General features: G+C 44.6%; 1 protein-coding gene across 1 annotated transcript; it reads right to left on the reverse strand.

Moving 5' to 3' along the window:
* Positions 1–3,653: 3,653 nt before the first annotated feature.
* Positions 3,654–12,070, reverse strand: LOC119630665 (uncharacterized). The gene is made up of 5 exons (XM_038020758.2): positions 12,055–12,070; positions 11,007–11,111; positions 8,482–10,456; positions 6,451–8,158; positions 3,654–3,740 (listed from the first exon to the last, which is right to left on the reverse strand). Exons 1-5 carry the CDS (start codon positions 12,068–12,070, stop codon positions 3,654–3,656), a joined length of 3,891 nt encoding a protein of 1,296 aa, XP_037876686.2.
* Positions 12,071–19,859: the final 7,789 nt, after the last annotated feature.

Consider the following 19,859-nt stretch of genomic DNA (forward strand, 5'->3'; position numbering starts at 1 on the left):
GACGTGCAACCTAACCCATGCATCAGCCCGCTGAGTTTCTCGCCGGATCTTCTCAGCGGGTCGCGATTCCGATCCGGTAGTAGATTCATTCGCGAAACAATTGCTCTTGAGTTGTTAGGTCTCCTTCGGAGGCGCTCGGGCAGTTGTTAGCAAATCCCACCCCTCTTGGCTGAGCCTTTGCTCGCCCACCTGTCCTGGTGAAACTGGAAAGGCCTTCGGGCCACCAGTAAACTTTCAATCATAAAAAAATCTTTGAACGTCATTTTTTTCAAAATCAAAGCTTCTGTTTAACTTGAAAATCTGCACACGCTTCAAAAACAGATGAAAATGCAACAATATTATAACTTCACTTTAAAATGCGAAAAGGTATCTAACCGGAAAAAAAAACCTTATATTTTTTAGTTCAGCTCACTACTTAGTCCAGTTTTTTTTGTGTGTTTTAAGATTTCACATAACAATATTCATTTAACACATAACATACATACTCAACATAATCAACATTTTTTTTTATTGCCAAAAGGGGTGTACGAGCTTACAGCCCACCTGGTGTTAAGTGATTACTGGAGCTCATAGACATCTACAATCGTAAATGCACCACCCGCCTTGAGATATAAGCTCTAAAGTCTCAACTATGCAACGGCTGCCCCACCCTTCAAACCGAAACGTATTACTACTTCACGACAGAAATAAGCAGGGTGGTGGTACCTACCCGCGCCGACTCACAAGAGGTCCTACCACCAGTACAGAGTATTTTAGATAAGCGTATATACCTCAAACGAAAACTTCCAAATCACCGCATAGAATACAAACTAATAAATCGTAATCATAATATATTAGTTGTTAACTACATATGATAAGAGAAACGTCCGCTGGAGGCGATAGCATTCGAGATAAAATTAATAATTTCTCATGTAATTATCAATAAATTATTGATCATACAATGTAGCGAAAATTAAATGGCTGACCTAATAAATAACTATGCTGTTTAGAAATACTTACCTCAGTCAATACCTAAATGTCGATAGTGGTATGTTTGAGGTAAGTTTACTAGTAGTATTTTCTGTACTGGGTAAGAAATTGCGTATACCACTAGGAATAGACACCATTACAATACACAAAGATACCGTCCGGTGCATTCGTGTTGAGCGATGCACCGGTGTTCGAATCCCGCAGGCGGGTACCAATTTTTCTAATGAAATACACGTACTCAACAAATATTCACGATTGACTTCCACGGTGAAGGAATAACATCGTGTAATAACAATGAAACCCGCAAAATTATAATTTGCGTAATTACTGGTGGTAGGACCTCTTGTGAGTCCGCGCGGGTAGGTACCACCGCCCTGCCTATTTCTGCCGTGAAGCAGTAATGCGTTTCGGTTTGAAGGGGGGGACAGCCGTTGTAACTATACTGAGACCTTACAACTTATATCTCAAGGTGGGTGGCGCATTTACGTCGTAGATGTGTATGGGTTCCAGTAACCACTTAACACCAGGTGGGCTGTGAGCTCGTCCAACTATCTAAGCAATAAAAAAAAAGTTAAAAAACTCTCACTAAGCAGACTGTCTGCGGCATTCGAACTAGAGCACGGTTGCCGATACGAATGCACCGGTCGTCTTATCCTTTAGGCCACGACGACTTCAAAAACGTGACTGGTTTGCGTCAGATGGGCAAGATACATTCTCTACCACCGATAATCGATGACGAAGAATTTTGCCAGTTCATTTTGGGATGAAGTTCCTTATGGGACGATGTGGAGTGGTACCCTAATCGGGAAAAACGTCCGTAACGTAAGATGTTTATTAGTAATGTATACAGTGTACGACTTTGTATTAACGTACAAAAAATAACATATTTTTTTATCATTAATTGACCACGATCTCAGAGCGTTCGTTTGCGCAATACACTAACTCTTATGCAAACAACCGTGAATGAAGTGTACCACAATAAGTTCGCACGTTACCGTATGACCGTGTTTTGTTGCGAAACCTCCAGTTTTATTTTCTTTATACCTCGAATAGAACTTAAAATTAATATTTTTATAATAAGGAACTTTGTTCCTATCCGGTCCTATCCCACGACACCACACATCTCTTTTTTTATGTATACCAGTTCCGCCCTCTGGTATTAAATTCAATTACTTTACCAAAATGTGTGATGTAGTAAAGGCGGATATAGAGGAGAACAACCTCATCTAGAAGGATGCCAAAGACCGGGCAAAGTGGAGGAGTTTAAGTAGAAAAGCGGACCTCGTCACTAGCCTGGGCAAAAGAAAAAGACTTTAGCAAAACCTTAAAAATAATCAAACATACATCCGTTTTTGGACTCATAACTTTAGGATATGTGCGATAATGCAGTGCTCGCTTCGTATAAAGAAAGACATCTATATATTAATACGTGAAGCAAAAACTTTGTATCCCTTTTTACGAAAATTGCGCGGACGGAGGAGTATGAAATTTTCCGCACTTATAGGGAATATAGAGACGAAGTGCACAATGCTAATATTTTTTTTAAATAATGCATAAAAGATACATTAAATCAATAAAGAAAACATTACACACACTACCATGTATATGACGCACACACGCATGCGTACTATTTATTTATTATCAAACCTTTATTCTTGACGTCTGTGTTCAAGTTAATAGATTAAAAATAATGTTTGTCTTTATTAATATTTTTCTGTATAGTGTAGTCTTGGCGAAATTTGTGATTATAGAAGTATAATGGTCTTTGAAAATATAATCATAATAGTGTACAAACTTATAATTTCAATTAATTATAGTCGAATTTCGACTACCGGTTGACCACTAGTATAAATAAATTCGTTTGTTTATTCACTATTTTATTTATTTATTGCTTAGATGGGTGGACGAGCTCACAGCCCACCTGGTGTTAAGTGGTTACTGGAGCCCATAGACATCTACAATGTAAATGCGCCACCCACCTTGAGATACAAGTTCTAAGGTCTCAAGTATAGTTACAACGGCTGCCCCACCCTTCAAACCGAAACGCATTACTGCTTCACGGCAGAAAAAGGCAGGGTGGTAGGACTCACAAGAGGTCCTACCACCAGTATTTGTTGAATTTCGATCGGTACAAAACAGCACAAGCGACTAGAATTAGAAACGTTGATATTCGTTCTTATGGCCCAATGTAGAGATAATAATCTCTAATAATCATGTTAATTTCCGTTGCCGCTTGAGGAAAAAAAAACACAAACCAACATACAAACTTTCGCACTTATATATATTTATTATTGTTTCATGATAATCGGGTTATCGTTACGATAAGAGGTCACATGAAATTGTCAAGAACAAAATACATTCGCGGAGTTTTTATACTTGATGTTATAAAATAAATTATGTAAGGTTGAAATTATTTTGTTTTATTGCAGACCCTTCATCCATCCTCCAGGTTGCTACCGGACTATGCCTGTTTCGCTAACTATACCTTTCTGTGAGGGCTCACAGTAGACTCCTTTTTTGAGCCGGGGCGTACCTCCTACGAGGTTCCCGCGTCTAGGGGGACGCTTAGGGTGTGGGAATTGAAGGTCTGCAGGTGTTGGGAGCAGACTTCAAGCCCAAGGTGTTTTAGGGCGGTGCTCACTAAGCGACCTTGCAATGACGTGACATCCGATCTCCGCCCACAGTCAGAACTTTGGAGGAGGGAGGTGTCCGTGGTCAACAAGAAGCGCGGTGCCATCTCTATGATGCCAGAACGACGGGTTGTTGAGATGCTTTCAATAAAATCAGTCTGTCAGTCAACAGTACACTGAATCACGCAATTTTTTTTCGATTTTAATTCATAATGATTGGTAATTATTTGGAATGAGCTCCTCTCTACGGTGTTTTCCGAGCACTATGACATGGCCTTCTTCAAACATGGCTTGTGGAGAGAACTTTACGTTAGGCAGCAGTCTGGTTAAGCCTCACGGCAGAAATAGGCAGTGTGGTGGTACCGACCCGCGCGGACCCACAAGAGGTCCTACCACCAGTAATTACGATATTACTATTTACTAATATTATTACTATTATTATTATTTACTATTTTGTAAAGAATACAATACGTATATAAATATAAATGTGGCTATTTATTTTGATAATGGTAGGCAGCAGCTTGGGTCTGCCCCTGGTATGCTGACGTCCATGGGCGATGGTAACCACACACCAACAGGTGGGCCGTATGCCCGTCTGCCTACAGCGGCAATAATAAAAAAAAAAACTTATTACCGATTATTTAACCGAGCTTATCAGAGTGCATGACTGAGACACCGGGCACCTTATCATTAAGGCCACGATGACTTTAATACGACGGCTTCTGTCCGGATTCGCGGATACTTTTTCAGATAGATGATTATGATGGATCTTAGACGGGTGGATGATCTCACCTGGTCTTAAGTGGTTACTGGAGCCCATAGACATCTACAACGTAAATGCGCCACCCGTCTTGAGATATAAATTCTAAGGTCTCAAGTATAGTTACAACGGCTGCCCCACCCTTCAAACCGAAACTCGAAACCGAAGTCTCGATTATAGAACAGTATTTTTTAAATCGACAATTCAAATAATAAATAAATAAATAATAAATATTTACTAACAATCACGCCACGTTAACTGGTCCCGTGATAAGTTCGTAAAGAACTTGTGTTACAGGTACCAGATAACGGAAATAAATGTAAGATTTTTATTATACACATACATATATTTAATATACATCCATAACCCTTTTTTTTTTTTTTTTTTTTTTTAACGCTGGGGAATCCATTTACGGATACCCGGTCGAGGGGGGTAACGGACCGGGTAATGTCGGACTCCGGCGCCTCCTGAGAGGAAGAAGGGGAGAAGAGAAGAGCCGAGGTCCTTCACCTCCCCCAATTTCTCACAGGAGACTACGCCTTGAAAAAGGCGCGCGAAGCACTTGCCCCGCAGAACGACTACCGACTAAACCCCATCGAGCCCCACCACTCCGACTCCACGAAACCCACGGTACCGCACAGTGCGCGCCGAAGGCTCGCCGTCGCCGGTACCCATCCTGTTAATAGGACGGCACTCCATCCCCGGGAAAATCCCGCAGGACGTCGTCTCGGAGACACACCGTGAGCGGTGCACAGGAGCCACCTTGCGCCGCCTCACCACCGGACCAACAGCCGAGTACCGGGCACCCCCGCACCCGGCACCCGACAGCCCCTACGGGAGATGAACGGGAGCTTCGCGCCCGTGCCGCCCACTCCGCCTTCTTCGCTGTGAAGCCGAAGAGGGATCCCACTCCCTTTCGCGCTCCTCAGCCTCACGGAACGCCATGACCAGGTCGCAAAACCTGGTCATGGCCTCCCAAGAATTCTGGTCCTCTAGCATGCGGGCGATGACAGCCCGCAAGGAGAGGTCTCTCCCCAGCACCGCGATGAGGTCTCGCCGCGAGCGCTCCCAACGCGGGCACGCTTCGAGTGCGTGCTGAGCGTCATCGTCCGGATGCCCGCACTGGTGGCAACCCGGATGTGGCTCTCTCCTGCAGACCTTCCACAGGTACCTCCCGAAGCAGCCATGCCCCGAGAGGACCTGCGTTAAGTGGAAGGAGAGCACGCCGTGTCGTCTATCTGACCATGCCTCCAGCACGGGCACCAGGGCCTCGAGGGTGCGTCGGCGAGTGACTGAAGTTTGGCCAAGCTCCTCCAGCAACCGCTCCCTCCACTTGGCGTACGCCAGATGACGCGCAGCACGCCTCCACCGACCGACAGCCGACGGGCCGGGCGTCCGTCCCCGACTCAGGGACTGTGTTCTACGCCGGTATACCGCAGCTGCTACCTCAGCCTCGAGATCCCAAGGAAGAGAACCGGCGAGGGCGCAGGCGACCTCCCGGGAGATCGTACGGTACCCCCTGATGACTCTCACCGCGAGCACCCGCTGCGCTCGTAGCAGCAAAGCTGCATTGCGCGCAGAGAGTGCGGGCGACCACACGGGAGCGCCGTACAAAGCCATACTGCGCACGACCCCCAGGTACAGACGCCGGACGCCGGCGCTGCAACCACCGACGTTGGGGAGAAGACGGGCTAGTGCGCCCGCCATCCCCAGCAGCTTCGGGACTAACTCACCAAAGTGGTGGTCGAAGCGCCATCGACTGTCCAGCACAAGGCCCAAATATTTGAGCTTCGGCTGGACAGCGATCGATACTCCGCCGACTATGAGGTTCGCTCCCGGAGGAGGTCCCCTCCGGACTGGGTGAAAGCACACCGCTTCGGACTTGCGGAGGGCCACCTCAAGACCTAATCTCCGAATGCGACTAACGACGGTGGAGACCGCCGCCGTCGCAAGGATCGCTGCGGCTCTGTAGTCGGCTCCGCGGGCCGTCACCAGCGTGTCGTCGGCATAGCACACTACGTCGACGCCACGCAGGCAAGCACCGCGCAGGACCCAGTCGAAACCAATGTCCCACAGGAGTGGTCCCAGTACCGACCCCTGCGGGACCCCGCACGACACCGCTTTCCGTCCCCACCCTCTCCTCTCGGGGAAGACCACATTTCGCCCTGAGAGGTAATCCTCTATCAGGGTGCGGAGACTAGAGGGGACGCGGTGAAACCGGAGCGATTCCACGATCGTGCTCCAAGGGATCGCGTTGAAGGCGTTGGCGATATCAATCGACACAGCCAACAACACGCCCCCCTCGGAGCACGCACGATCGGAGAGGCGGCGAACGCGCAAGACCGCGTCCATGGTGGAGCGACCTCTCCGGAAACCATATTGGTTAGGAGCCAGGTCAGGCCCAACGCTTTCGAGGTGCTGGACGAGGCGACTGGCGACGATGCGCTCGAGGAGCTTACCAGCCTCGTCCAGCACGACGATTGGGCGGTACCCGCTTGGCTCATCACGTGGCCGGCCTTCCTTAGGAATAAGGACAAGCCGACCAGTCTTCCATGGCTCTGGGAACCTGCCCTCACGGAGGCACCTGCTGAATAGCCCTTGGAGGGCAGGCCCCAAGCCGTCACCTGTCAAGGCGAGCGCCCACGCTTGGGACGAGATCCCATCGGGACCGGGTGCCGTGCGCTTAGCCCGCATCCTCTGCACAGCCAAATCGAACTCCACCTGGGAGACGTCCTCAAGCTCTTCGCTATCAGCAATCCGCGCCATTGTCATCACAGGGGGGACGAAGGCCGTCCCGGATAAATCGGGAAACAGACCCCCGACTACCCGCTGCAATGTTTCCGGCGGCAGGGTGCTGGTTGCGGGAGGAGCCCAACGGCGAAGCGCATTACGCGCCAGCCTGTAGGGCCGCCCCCACGGGTCACGGTCCAGCGAGGCCAGTAGGTCGTTCCAGGCGGCCTCCTTCGCCTCCCCGATAGCCAAGCGCAGGGTTCTTATCGCCGTCCTGTACACTTCGTACAGGCGGTCCTCCTCGTCGGGGTCCCGGCGCGTTCTTCGTCGTCGATATCGCTGGTATGTGCGACGACTAATATCGCATAGCCGGCGCTGGCTAGCGATCTCCTCGGTCCACCAATGAACTTGGCGCTTAGGAGCGAGAGCTCTCACGCGAGGCATAGCAGCGTCACACACCCGTGACATTGCCTCGCGCAGACGCTCCACCCCCTCGCACACGTCTGCTGGCTCGCCAAGCGAGTCAAGACGCCACGCCTGCACTATGGCCGCCTCACGCAACCGCTCGATGTTGAGGCGCTTCTGGGCCCAACGAGGACCCCTAGCGCTGCCACTGATGGGCAAGGAAAAGCCCCGAACAGAACCCACCGGGGTCGCGGCGACACTGAATCGGATGTAACGGTGGTCGGAGAGGGTCTCCTCGCCAACCATCACCGCCCAACCGCGTACGCGATATGCGACGTCAGGCGTGGCGAATGTAACGTCCACCACGGACCCGCCCAAACGTCGCACGCATGTGAGTTCCGTACCGCGATTGAGGATGAGGAGACCGCTTCCGACCAGCCACTCCTCCACCGCTCTACCTCTGGGGCACGTCCTAGAGGAACCCCAAGACAATGACTTTGCATTTAGGTCACCCAGAACGAGGATCCGTCGGAAGTGCGACCTTCCAACGACGCGGCTGAGCTCGCTGAGGAAAACCTCAAACTCGGCGAGCGTCCTGTTTGGGGAAAAGTACACTCCCAACACGAATATCTCGGCCCAGAGGACGGCAACGAAGCCGCGACCTCTTTCAACAACGGCAAACGTAGGCGGAGCACCCACACAACAACGCCGGATGATTGCCACTCGGCCCTCCAAATCGGCTGCCCAATCGGGGCTCGAAGGGACCCGATACGGCTCGGCGACCACCGCAAGATGGGTCAACCCCTCCGCCATGCTCTGGAACAAAAGGTCCTGAGCTCTGGCGCAATGGTTGAGATTCCCCTGCAGGAATCGAAGGACACCTGTCATAGCAGGACGCCATTCGATGTCTCCATAGCCGTACCGGGCTGCCTCCGTGCATTTTCAAGTGCAGCGGAAGTTCCTCTTCTAAGTCTCGGTCTCGGGGACTTGGCACAAGCCTTGCTCCCGGAGACATGGTCCGCCGGTCTGCCGGCAGCGGTACATACAGCGCAGTGTGGTGCAAGAGAGCAGCCGGCCGCTACGTGGCCGGTCTGGCCGCACCGATAACAATCCCGGCTGCGGTCGACCGACGAAGGACATCGGGCGCTCACGTGCCCTAGCTCATGGCATCGGAAGCACTGTAGCTTCTTAGCCTCTAACAAACAAGCGCGGAGCACGCTCCAACCAACCCTCAGTTTTGGAACGGCGAGAACCTTCATCGTGGCAACGACGGGCAACCGGACCAATACTTGACCCATCCCGCCTGGGCCATACTTGATGTCTCCGATCTTCATCGCATCAGGAGCGCATTCGCCAATCCGGGCAAGCTCCGCGGTAAGTTCCTCCGGCATCAGGGAGTCGTCCAGTCCGCTGATGCGGATGGCTGCGGTCGTTACTGGCCTGGTCACTATGACCCCTTCTGCGGGCAGAACCTCACGAAGCTTTTGGGCCAGGAGATCGGCCTTGGCGCTCTGGTCTGCACCTTCCACTACCAGCACCTTAGACCCAGTCACTGCAGACCGGATGCGCTGGATGGGTATTCCAAGTGCCCCAGGATCTACCTTGGCCCTCGCTTCGGCGAGTACAGTGCGGTACGTGAGTCCTCTTTCCACGGCCTCTGGTTGCAGCTTGAGGACAACGGCCTGAGTGCGTGGAGGGCGCAGCTTCTTCTCTTTCCTCTTTACAGAAGACCGGTCTTTCCTTTCCGCTTCAGCGATAGCTGCCGCTGGAAGCGTCCTCACTGCTTCCTCCCTCGGTCGAGCACCCCTACGGGTGACCGTTGACCAGCTCTCGATCATGGAAGCTGGAGCCGGGAGGAAGGTGTGCGTTTCGGATGAAGCCGCTTGCGCGGTGACACTTCTCTTGGGGCCACGCATCCTCTTTTTCGCCAATGTCATCGGTGGCACTGATGACGGTGCCGCATCCGGTGCAGCGTCAACGACGACAGGGGGATTAGACGATTTTTCCCGGCTCCTCTGCTTGTCCGCCGCTAGCGGTGGTCGCATTCGGGGCTCCGGTAGAAGCCGTGCCTCCAGCCCTTCAAAGCGAGCGTCGAGCATAGTGCCGACAGCTCGCATAATGCGCTGTAGGCGCAACTCCTCCTCTTCCTCCTTGGTGTTCGGGGCCGGGGTCGCAGTCGATGTGGGCAACGCTAGCACCTGCGAAACCCTCGCCAACTCCCTTCTAACTTCATCGAGCTCCTTACGCAGTTGCAGGATCTCCTGCTCCTGCTTGACGTTGACCGCTCGCAGTCTCTTAGCCTCTTCGGCTGCGGTGTAGCCCACAAGGTCCTCCGTGGCCTCCTTGACAGTGACTGCCAACTCCTTCAGTGCACGCACGTACGTGCCCTTCGGGCTGCTGGATTTGGCGGCGACCATCAGGGCCACCTCTGCACTTTGATGGAGCCTACGCTCGGCATCGGGCTTAGGGACAGACCCTTCAGCCGCTCTCCTCTTGTGGCGTGTGGTGCGCGCGCTCTCAGTGAGCTCCTTCTCCTCTTTTTGTGCCTTGAGGTACGCTTGCCTGGCAGCGGCCATGCCAACGTACTGCCCTGTGGTCGCAGGGCGTCCCCGTCCACGCTTTGACGGCGTGACTGCTCTGGGCTTCACACGTGTCGGATCCTGAGCCTCCGAGCCGGAGCTGCTACTCAGCCCGTCCGAGCTTATATTGAGCACCCTTTTCCGCCGTCGTCGTGTCGGCGACGAATGGGTCGACGACTGGGCCGAACCAACTGTGGCCATATCGTTGTCCGACACGACATCGGCTCTTAAGGAGCTTACTTCAGGGTCCTTCTCGGACATAATTTTCTTCTTTTGAACTCCGTCCTTCCCGGACCTGACGTCTAGGCAGTTTTTGCCCCCCCCAGAGTACGCGGGGCAGCGTGCGTCCGACGAGTCGGCCACACGGAGGGATTCTCCTCCCGCTGAGCGGGAGGTACCCTCCTGGGGTAATAACTTTTTTAAACTGGCCATTACATAAATTTTTATTTATTTTTTTAACCCGGGGTACGGTTCCCTGGGACACCCTAACGACTGGTCCCCCACCAGCCATTCATTCTCTCGCCGGGTGTCAGAGCTTAGAATTGGGTATGAGAGGGAAAGAAGATGAAAATAAAACCAAATAAAACAAAATAAAACCACAGGCGAAGAAGCATAGAAAGGCGTGTAAAATAAAACAATGAACGGAAACAAAAGAAGAGAAAGAGACAGGGTAAAACTTAAGATAAATAAAAATAACCAAGGGACAGTAAAAGCAAAACAATAAAGTAACAAAGAAAAGAAAAGGGAAAAAAAAACAAGTGGAGGCTCACGCATCTCCAGAAGAACCACCCTTCAGCAGGTGAAGGGGGAGGAGAGCGTGTAGCCCCCGGTGCTGGTTTTGGTCCGCGTCGCTCAATCTCTCCCGCCGTAACACAACGGGAGAGAAGGAGCGATGCCCCTGTGACTATTGCCCAGAGGCCCGTGATCCGCCACCTACGGACGCGCCCGGTCGAAGTCCAGCAACTCCCCCGCAGACGAGACCCACAGCACGCAGAGTGCGCACCGCAAGCCCGTCCACGACCGGGTACATCCATAACCCTGGAAAAGACATTTACATTTATCATACAAATATCTTCCCTTGGCGGGATTCGAGCCCGCGACCCCCTTGTGTAGTGACCATGTCACTTACCACTACACCAGACGGCCGTTAAAAATGTATCTGAAGTGTATTCCACAGCGACGGTGATACTCATCATAGGTGCATCGCATCAAAAATAGCTACGAGAACCAAAAACCAACTGGCGGTAAACAGTTCAATTCTATTCTTCGATTGAGGAGTACGTAGTTTTTTATTTTATATATTGCTAAGATGAGTGGACGAGCTCACAGCCCACCTGGTGTGAAGTGATTACTGGAGCCCATAGACATCTACAACGTAAATGCGCCACCTACCTTGAGATATAAGTCTCCTAAGGTTTCAAGTATTACAACGGCTGCCCCAGCCTTCAAACCGAAACGCATTACTGCTTCACGGCAGAAATAGGCTGCGGGACTTAAGCTCGCATGGTCGCATCGCTTAGAAAGAATACACCGGCTTCTTATCCAGTATTCACGATTGGCAAAATCTTTATCAAAACGTAGACAGAGAAAGAGGATACTTTGGGCAGTGATCGGTTCGAGATAGACTCGTGTTCATGACATTTGAGGTCCGCGAATGGTTCAATGCCGCTAAGTTACTTATCGTTTACACGTATTATCATTACGTAAAGGTCAACGACATTAATCTATTCCGTGGTCACATATTTTATAACAAATAGCGGTAAGAGCATCCCGTTCCGTTGACTACGATTTATATATCTGTAATGAATGATTGAATGTCAATCTGTCATATGACAATTGATAGTTGTTTAAATAATTTTTCGGTGAATGGACGTTGTGAAATGTGTGTTAAAGAATTATTGAAGAAAGGGCATTAAATGTTGTTTCTTGTTGTTTAGAAGAAACGCAATTTCGTCTTTTCTTATTTAAACACCGTAATTACCATTATAAAACAACATTTTTGCTAATATCTGGAGAAAATGGAGAAATTAAGATTTGATTTTACAATGAAATCAATGGCGGATGGAAAAATAAACGTCATATGCATAACTTCCATTGCTACACCAAGTGGACAAGTTTTTGGAATTCCAGTCGAATATCAACCCGTAAATCTTCATAAGGTGATCACAACTACTCCTAACTACACTAGAGTAAAAAACTCTTTAGTAAAAACGCATCAAACGAGGAAAATATGGATAACTGTGACGGAGGAAATTTCAAAAACATATTTGGATGAAGAACAAAATTTGCAATTCAATGATTGTTATTTGGAAGAGATTTCAGAACAACCTGTTAGTTATGAATCGACATCTAGTGATTCTAATCACATGCTTGAAAAACTGTTAGAAAAACTACAAGAACAAAAACAGCAGAAACCAGAAAAACAAAATTTAGGGAAAATTGCAAAGGATTTTATTATAGAAAAATTCAACGGCCGTAATTCAAATGCATTACAGTGGATCAAAGATTTTAATAAAGAATGTGAACGTTTTCAAATAAACGAGGATAAACAAAAAATTGAAATTTTGAAGAACTTCTTAGAAAATGCTAGTGTAGATTGGTACAGTTGTATGCTGATGAAGCTTACAGTACAATCAGAATGGAGTAAATGGGAGAAAAAATTTTGTGAGACATTTGCGAACAAAGGATGGTCCTCCACTAGATATGCTCTTGCCTTTAAATATCAATCGGGATCCTTACTTGAGTATGCTTTAAAGAAGGAGAAATTATTGTTGGAAGTCAGGAAGACAGTGGATACCGGAACAATTATTGATCTCATAGCATTTGGTTTACCCAATTATGTGGCGGACAAGATTGACAAAGAAACATTACAAAGAACGGAAGACCTTTACAATGAGATAAGAAAATTGGAACATCTGGTGATGAAAAATAAATATGAAAAAAGGAACAGCTCATATAATTTAGATAATAAAGGGAAAAATATTGACGAAAAGAAACCATGCCCAATCTGTTTAAATGAGAAAAAAGGGAAACGGTTCCACCCAGAAGACAGCTGTTGGTTCAAAGAAAAAAAGAAAAAAGCTGTGGTAAAAACAGTAAATAATTCAGAATTGGAAATAGAACTGAATGAGAAAAATCCAAAAAACTAGAAATACCACCATTAATAAAAATAAGTTTACAAATAAATGACACTTTGAAGGTTTCTGGAATCTATGACTCTGGATCTAATGTTTCTTTAATTAATGCAAGATTATTGAAAATACAAGAGAAACAGAAGACAAATGATATGCAAGTTGTAAACTTAAAAACTATTAATGGTGAGAAAAAAACGAAAGGTATGGTAACGCTAAAAATAAAAATCTATAATATTGAAAGAAATATGGATATTTTTGTGGTGGATAATGAAAATTTTAACTATGACTTTTTAATTGGTTTGGATTGTATAAAAAAATTCAAATTAATACAAAATGAAGAACTTAACATCATACAATATCCCGAAAAGAAAAGCATAATCTCAAATGAACATTGTTTTAATGAGAATAATGTAACAAATGTCGGAATTCCTGATGTACTAGGTGACAAAAATAAAGAACAAACATTTAAAGAGAGAATAGAAGAGAAAGAGAAGATAGAGATGGAACTATACTCTGAGATAGTAAAAAAGGGTACTACTATAAATACCCACAAATTGTGTGAAATTAATTTCAATGAACATGTAAACATTGATGAATTTCAAATGTCTGTAAATCATCTAGATTTATATCAGCAATCAAAAATTGAGAAGTTAGTAGATAAATACAAATCTGTTTTTGCTAAGGACAAATATGATGTTGGCTCTGTGCAGGATTATGAAGCCCATATAGACTTGATGGTAGATAAATACTGCTATAAGCGTCCGTACAGATGCACAATTGAAGACAGAACAGAAATTGAAAGTCAAATATCGAAGCTACTACAGAAAAATTTGATAGAGGAATCTTACAGCCCGTTTGCTGCTCCTGTAACTCTAGCATATAAGAAAGAAGATGATAAAAAAACAAGATTATGCATAGATTTCAGAGATTTAAACAAAATAGTAGTTCCACAATCACAACCTTTCCCACTTATAGAGGACTTAATGACCAAAACAGTAAACTGTAAGTATTATTCTACATTAGACATAAACTCAGCATTTTGGTCGATCCCATTGAAAATTCAAGATAGACATAAGACTGCTTTTGTGACACAAGAAGGACATTTTCAATGGACTTGTCTCCCATTTGGGTTAAAGACTGCACCAGCAATTTTCCAAAGAATATTGAGCAATATTATAAGAAAACACAGACTATCTAACTTTGCAGTAAACTTTATTGACGACATCTTAATTTTTTCTAAAACTTTTGAGGAACATATACAACACATATCGAGACTACTGGAAGCAATACAAAAGGAAGGGTTTAGACTGAAGTTTTCAAAATGTACATTTGCAAGTCACCATGCTAAATACTTGGGTCATATAATAGAAGACAATTCAGTTAGACCTCTGAAAGATTATTTAACTGCTGTCAAAAGCTTCCCAATTCCAGAAACAAGGAAAAATATACGGCAGTTTTTGGGAAAAGTAAATTTTCATCATAAGTTTGTACCACATAGTGCAATTATCCTCGATCCATTACATAACTTATTAAGGAAAGATGTGAAATTTGTATGGACGGCAGAATGCCAGGAAGCATTTGATAAAATTAGAGCATTGCTTTGCTCAGAACCAATCCTAAAAATATTTGACCCAGATTCACCGATAAGAATTTACACAGATGCTAGTATCAAAGGAGTTGGAGCAGTGTTGAAACAAGACGATGAAAACGGCGTGAGTAAACCGGTTGCTTATTTTTCGAAGAAATTAACAGAAGCACAGAAAAAGAAGAAGGCAATATACTTAGAATGTCTGGCGATAAAAGAAGCAGTCAAATACTGGCAACATTGGCTTATGGGAAAAGAATTTATGGTATACACAGATCATAAACCCCTGGAAAATATGAACATTAAAGCTCGAACTGATGAGGAACTAGGTGATTTAACATATTATCTATCACAATATAATTTTGAAATTAAATACAACCCAGGAAAATCAAATCAAGAAGCGGACTGCTTAAGCCGAAATCCAGTCTTAGAAGCAAATGATAATAACGACGATTTTTTAAAGGTCGTAAATTTAATCGACCTACAAGAAATAAAGAATGACCAGCTAACAAATCCAGACCTACAAAAAGAAAAGAATAAGCACATATTAGAGAATGAAGTTTATTACAAGAAAAATAAAAGAAGAAATAAGATTATACTGTCAGAAAAACTTAGCAAAGCTCTAATAAAAAAAGTCCATGACACATACTGCCACATTGGAAGAACCCAAATGACAAATAAAATAACACCATTCTTTTCAGCCAAAAATATTACAGCAAACATTAATAAAATGTGTGATGCGTGTGAAACCTGCATTAAAAACAAGTCCAGGAGGAAGTCGAAATATGGTTTAATGTCACATTTGGGACCAGCCACACACCCGTTTGAAATTGTATCCATCGATACTATTGGAGGCTTTGGAGGATCCCGATCAACCAAAAGGTATTTGCATCTTCTAGTGGATCATTTCACACGGTATGCCTATATTTGTACATCAAAAACTCAAGGCTCCAATGATTTCATTAAGCTAATGCAAAAGGTAACAAAAAATTATGACGTTAATATGGTATTATCAGACCAATACCCTGGCATAAATTCAAAAGAATTTAAAGAATTTCTAAAGAATAATAATATCAAAATAGTTTTCACAGCTGTTGATGCGCCTTTTTCGAATGGGCTTAACGAAAGATTAAATCAAACACTAACAAATAAGATAAGATGTAAAATAAACGAAAGCGATAAGAAGACATCTTGGACAACAATTGCACAAGAATGCGTAGAAAAATATAATGAAACAGAACACACAGTTACAAAGTTTGCTCCCAGGTACCTTCTAGAGGGTGAAAATGTGAGTATTCTACCACTACATTTGAAAACAAGTTGTACAACAGAAGATTTGAGAAGAGATCGAAAATTAGCCTTAGAAAACACAATAAAATCTCACAATTATAATAAAAATATATTTGACCAGTACAGAGAAGGGTATAAATTGGAAGAAGGAGATAGTGTTTATGTGGAGAATGGAAATAAACTAAACAGGAAAAAAATGGATGAATTGAGAACAGGGCCATACAAAATACTAAAGAAGATTTCAGAATCGATCTATGAAGTTGACACCGGACACAAAAAAGCAGAATCAAACCTCTACCATATAACAAAGTTGTCTCCAGTGTCTATCTGATATGATAAACAATTGTAAAACCATTCACTGCCTCTTACAATTGTCTTTTCAGCGGGGGAGATGTAATGAATGATTGAATGTCAATCTGTCATATGACAATTGATAGTTGTTTAAATAATTTTTCGGTGAATGGACGTTGTGAAATGTGTGTTAAAGAATTATTGAAGAAAGGGCATTAAATGTTGTTTCTTGTTGTTTAGAAGAAACGCAATTTCGTCTTTTCTTATTTAAACACCGTAATTACCATTATATATCTATATATTAATACGTGAAGCAAAAACTTTGTATCCCTTTTTACGAAAATTGCGCGGACGGAGGAGTATGAAATTTTCCACACTTATAGAGAATATAGAGAAGAAGTGCACAGTGCTAATATTTTTTTAAATAATGCATAAAATATACATTAAATCAATAAAGAAAACATTACACACACTACATAACATGTATTTGACGCACACACGCATGCTATTTATTGTCAAACTTTTGTTCTTGGCGTCTGTGGTCAAATTGATAATAGATTAAATACCTATTGTTTGTCTTTATTAATACTTTTTATGGAGTAGCCTTGGCCAAATTTGTGATTATAGAAGTATAAAATACAATCAGAATAGTGTACAAACTTACAATTCCAATTAATTATAGTCGAATTTCGACTACTGCGGGACCTCTAGTTTTAATTAATAGGAAAGGGATTATTTCGTATTTAATTCGGTATGCGCAGGTCCTGGATGTAACTTTTATGGCTTAATTTCGCATTTTCCATTGATATTAAAATTGTTTCCGACGCTTCGATTTTACAATGTTTTTAGTCCACATTCGACCACTTTCACGGTGATTTAATAATAATATATCGAATAATCTAACGGAAGAAGATCGCGTGGATCCTAACCTACCCGCTGGTCTGATCTGGTAAAGACGCTCACCGGCTGGCCAATAACAGAGGCTATAAAGACCACCAAGGACAGGAAGACGTGGAGAATCTTGGTGCATCAGGTGATCAGCGCTTCAACTTGACACGACCTTCAGCAATGAAGAGACCGACTAACAAGAGAATGATCTAACTACCATGTAACCATTTCAGGAATCATTTTCCGAGTAAGAATCGAAGCTTACTGCTTTCTTTTATCGTAAACAATTAAACATACTCTCAGTTTTCGTTGCAAAGACTTGATATACCAAAAAGTGCCCATTCATGTTATTCGTGTCTATGGGCTCACATCCGGGGGCTAGTATGTGTGTCGGTAAGGGTGGCTTAAGTAGACAATGAGCTACACGTAACTTTTGAAAGAGCAACCGTGCTATGAATACCACGCCTTCCGACCCCATTGTCTCTGACTGATATTATTCCACCTACATAGGCTTTGGATAGATCGCTCACCGATGAAATATGTGGCTTAATCGGTAAGAATTCACGATATCTTGTTTAGTTAACCCATAGGAGCAATTATTGAGGTAACCTATTTATCCAGTAAAATATACCAGAGTTGTTTGCGATTGGTTTGGTATCAAAATACAGCCACCCTATCCCGACAAATGCCTTTCGCCTTAGGTCCTAGCGTGAAAAATGGCAAAAGCTTTCCCAAGGAAAGAACGGCTTCGATTAAGCTTGCTTCACCGGCTTAGCCACCTCGGTAGCACCCTACCCAGCGAGGTATCAGACAGTAGGCCCAAGTGGTATGTGAGCTTACTTTCTATAATCTTTAGTCTTATCTTTCTTCAGTATCATCATCATAAATAGCTCACATCGGTCACTGCTGCCTTTCCTATTATGCACATCTTTGATTCTTATTATCCAATTCTTAACGTGCGCCTTCAGTAAGTTGACGCTCAAGGTTACCAAGAGACACCCCGCTCTACCTTTTAGCGCACCCTTATATAATTTGGTTCTCTATCGGTTCACTTTTCGGACTTGGGCGATTTTAAGCTCTAAGAGTTACAGCTATTATGTAAAATGCCATGTCTCGGCCCCATTTTACTTTTGATTCTCATTCTCTCAAACATTGGACGAGATGGATGTAAGATTGTGAAAAACGATCCCACAATAACCTCAATAATCTTAGAAAACGTGTCGCTTTTTCCAACAGGTATACAGTACCCAAGTACCCAGCCCGGATACAATATACGAACACGACAAACAAAACAGATTACATGTGTAAACAAAGTGCTATATTGAAATGCAATTAAATTAATTAATAATAATTAAACTTTGAACGCTGCGTGCGCGATACGAGCAAACAATGGCTGATAATGACTAGTAATAAGTTAGCATTGTGTTTATTTGTTAGTCTTAGAAGTAAACAGAAGTAAATAAAGGCATAATAGATGAAACGGCTTGTGAAAGACGCATGGCTTTTCGGTGCGATAGTACCAATTCTCAAGTTCTATGGAGATATGTAGTTGACGGTTCAAGAATGGCTTCCATGATGAATGGGTAAGAGGGTGTAACAAACATTTAAAAAAAATGCATGCAGCAGCATACAAGACATAGAAGAGTTTTTCTTTAAATAAATATGAGGGTATATCATTTTTATTCTTTTTTTTATTGCATAGATGGGTGGACAAGCTCACAGCCCACCTGGTATTAAGTGATTACAGGAGCCCATAAACATCTACAACGCAAATGCCGCCACCCACCTTGAGATATGAGTTCTAAGGTCTCAAGTATAGTTACAACGGCTAGCCCACATTTCCAACCAAAACGCATTACTGCTTCACGGTAAAAATATGCAGAGTGGTGGTACCTACCCAAGCGGGCTCACAAGGGGTGCTACCAACAGTACATTATTGCTTAGATAGGTAATCATAAACATGCCTCACCTGGTGTTAAGTAGTGACCAAGGCTCATAACGAAAAACCACCCACCTTACACCACAGAGGTCAAACCGAAACACATTACGGCTACACGGCAGAAATAGGCAGGGTGGTGATTACTTACCCTTTGTTCAAAAGCCCTCCCAACAGTAATACTACTTTTTTTTTTCAGAGTTGTTATTTTATCACAGATTGATTGTCCTTTGGAAGTTGTCATTTGTGAACATATTATATTGAGTACGTATTTCATCAGAAAATGTACCTGTCTGGGGGATTCGAACCCAGGTACTATCGCATCGCTTGACACGAATGTACCGAGCGTATTATCCTTTAGTCCTTGAATACTTCAAGCTACCCGTGTGTCATCACAAGACCATCTACCAGCAGTACTTGGCTTACGTAGCTTCCGACCTCAAAGATACGTCTTAGAGTAATATTGAGAATGTTTAATATCTCAAGGTGGACATTTACTTTGTTATATCTATGAGCTGGAAGCAAGCGTTTAGCGCCATACGTGATCTCTGCTTAGCTACGTAATACACTGAAGATAAAACATATCTGTCCTACTCCAATTTTAAATCAACATTAGAATATTTCGTTGGTAGCGATTGGTCGTACTGAATCAAGGAACGAAT

This window comes from Bombyx mori, chromosome 27 (assembly GCF_030269925.1).
Source record: "Bombyx mori chromosome 27, ASM3026992v2".
Classification (NCBI taxonomy): domain Eukaryota; kingdom Metazoa; phylum Arthropoda; class Insecta; order Lepidoptera; family Bombycidae; genus Bombyx; species Bombyx mori.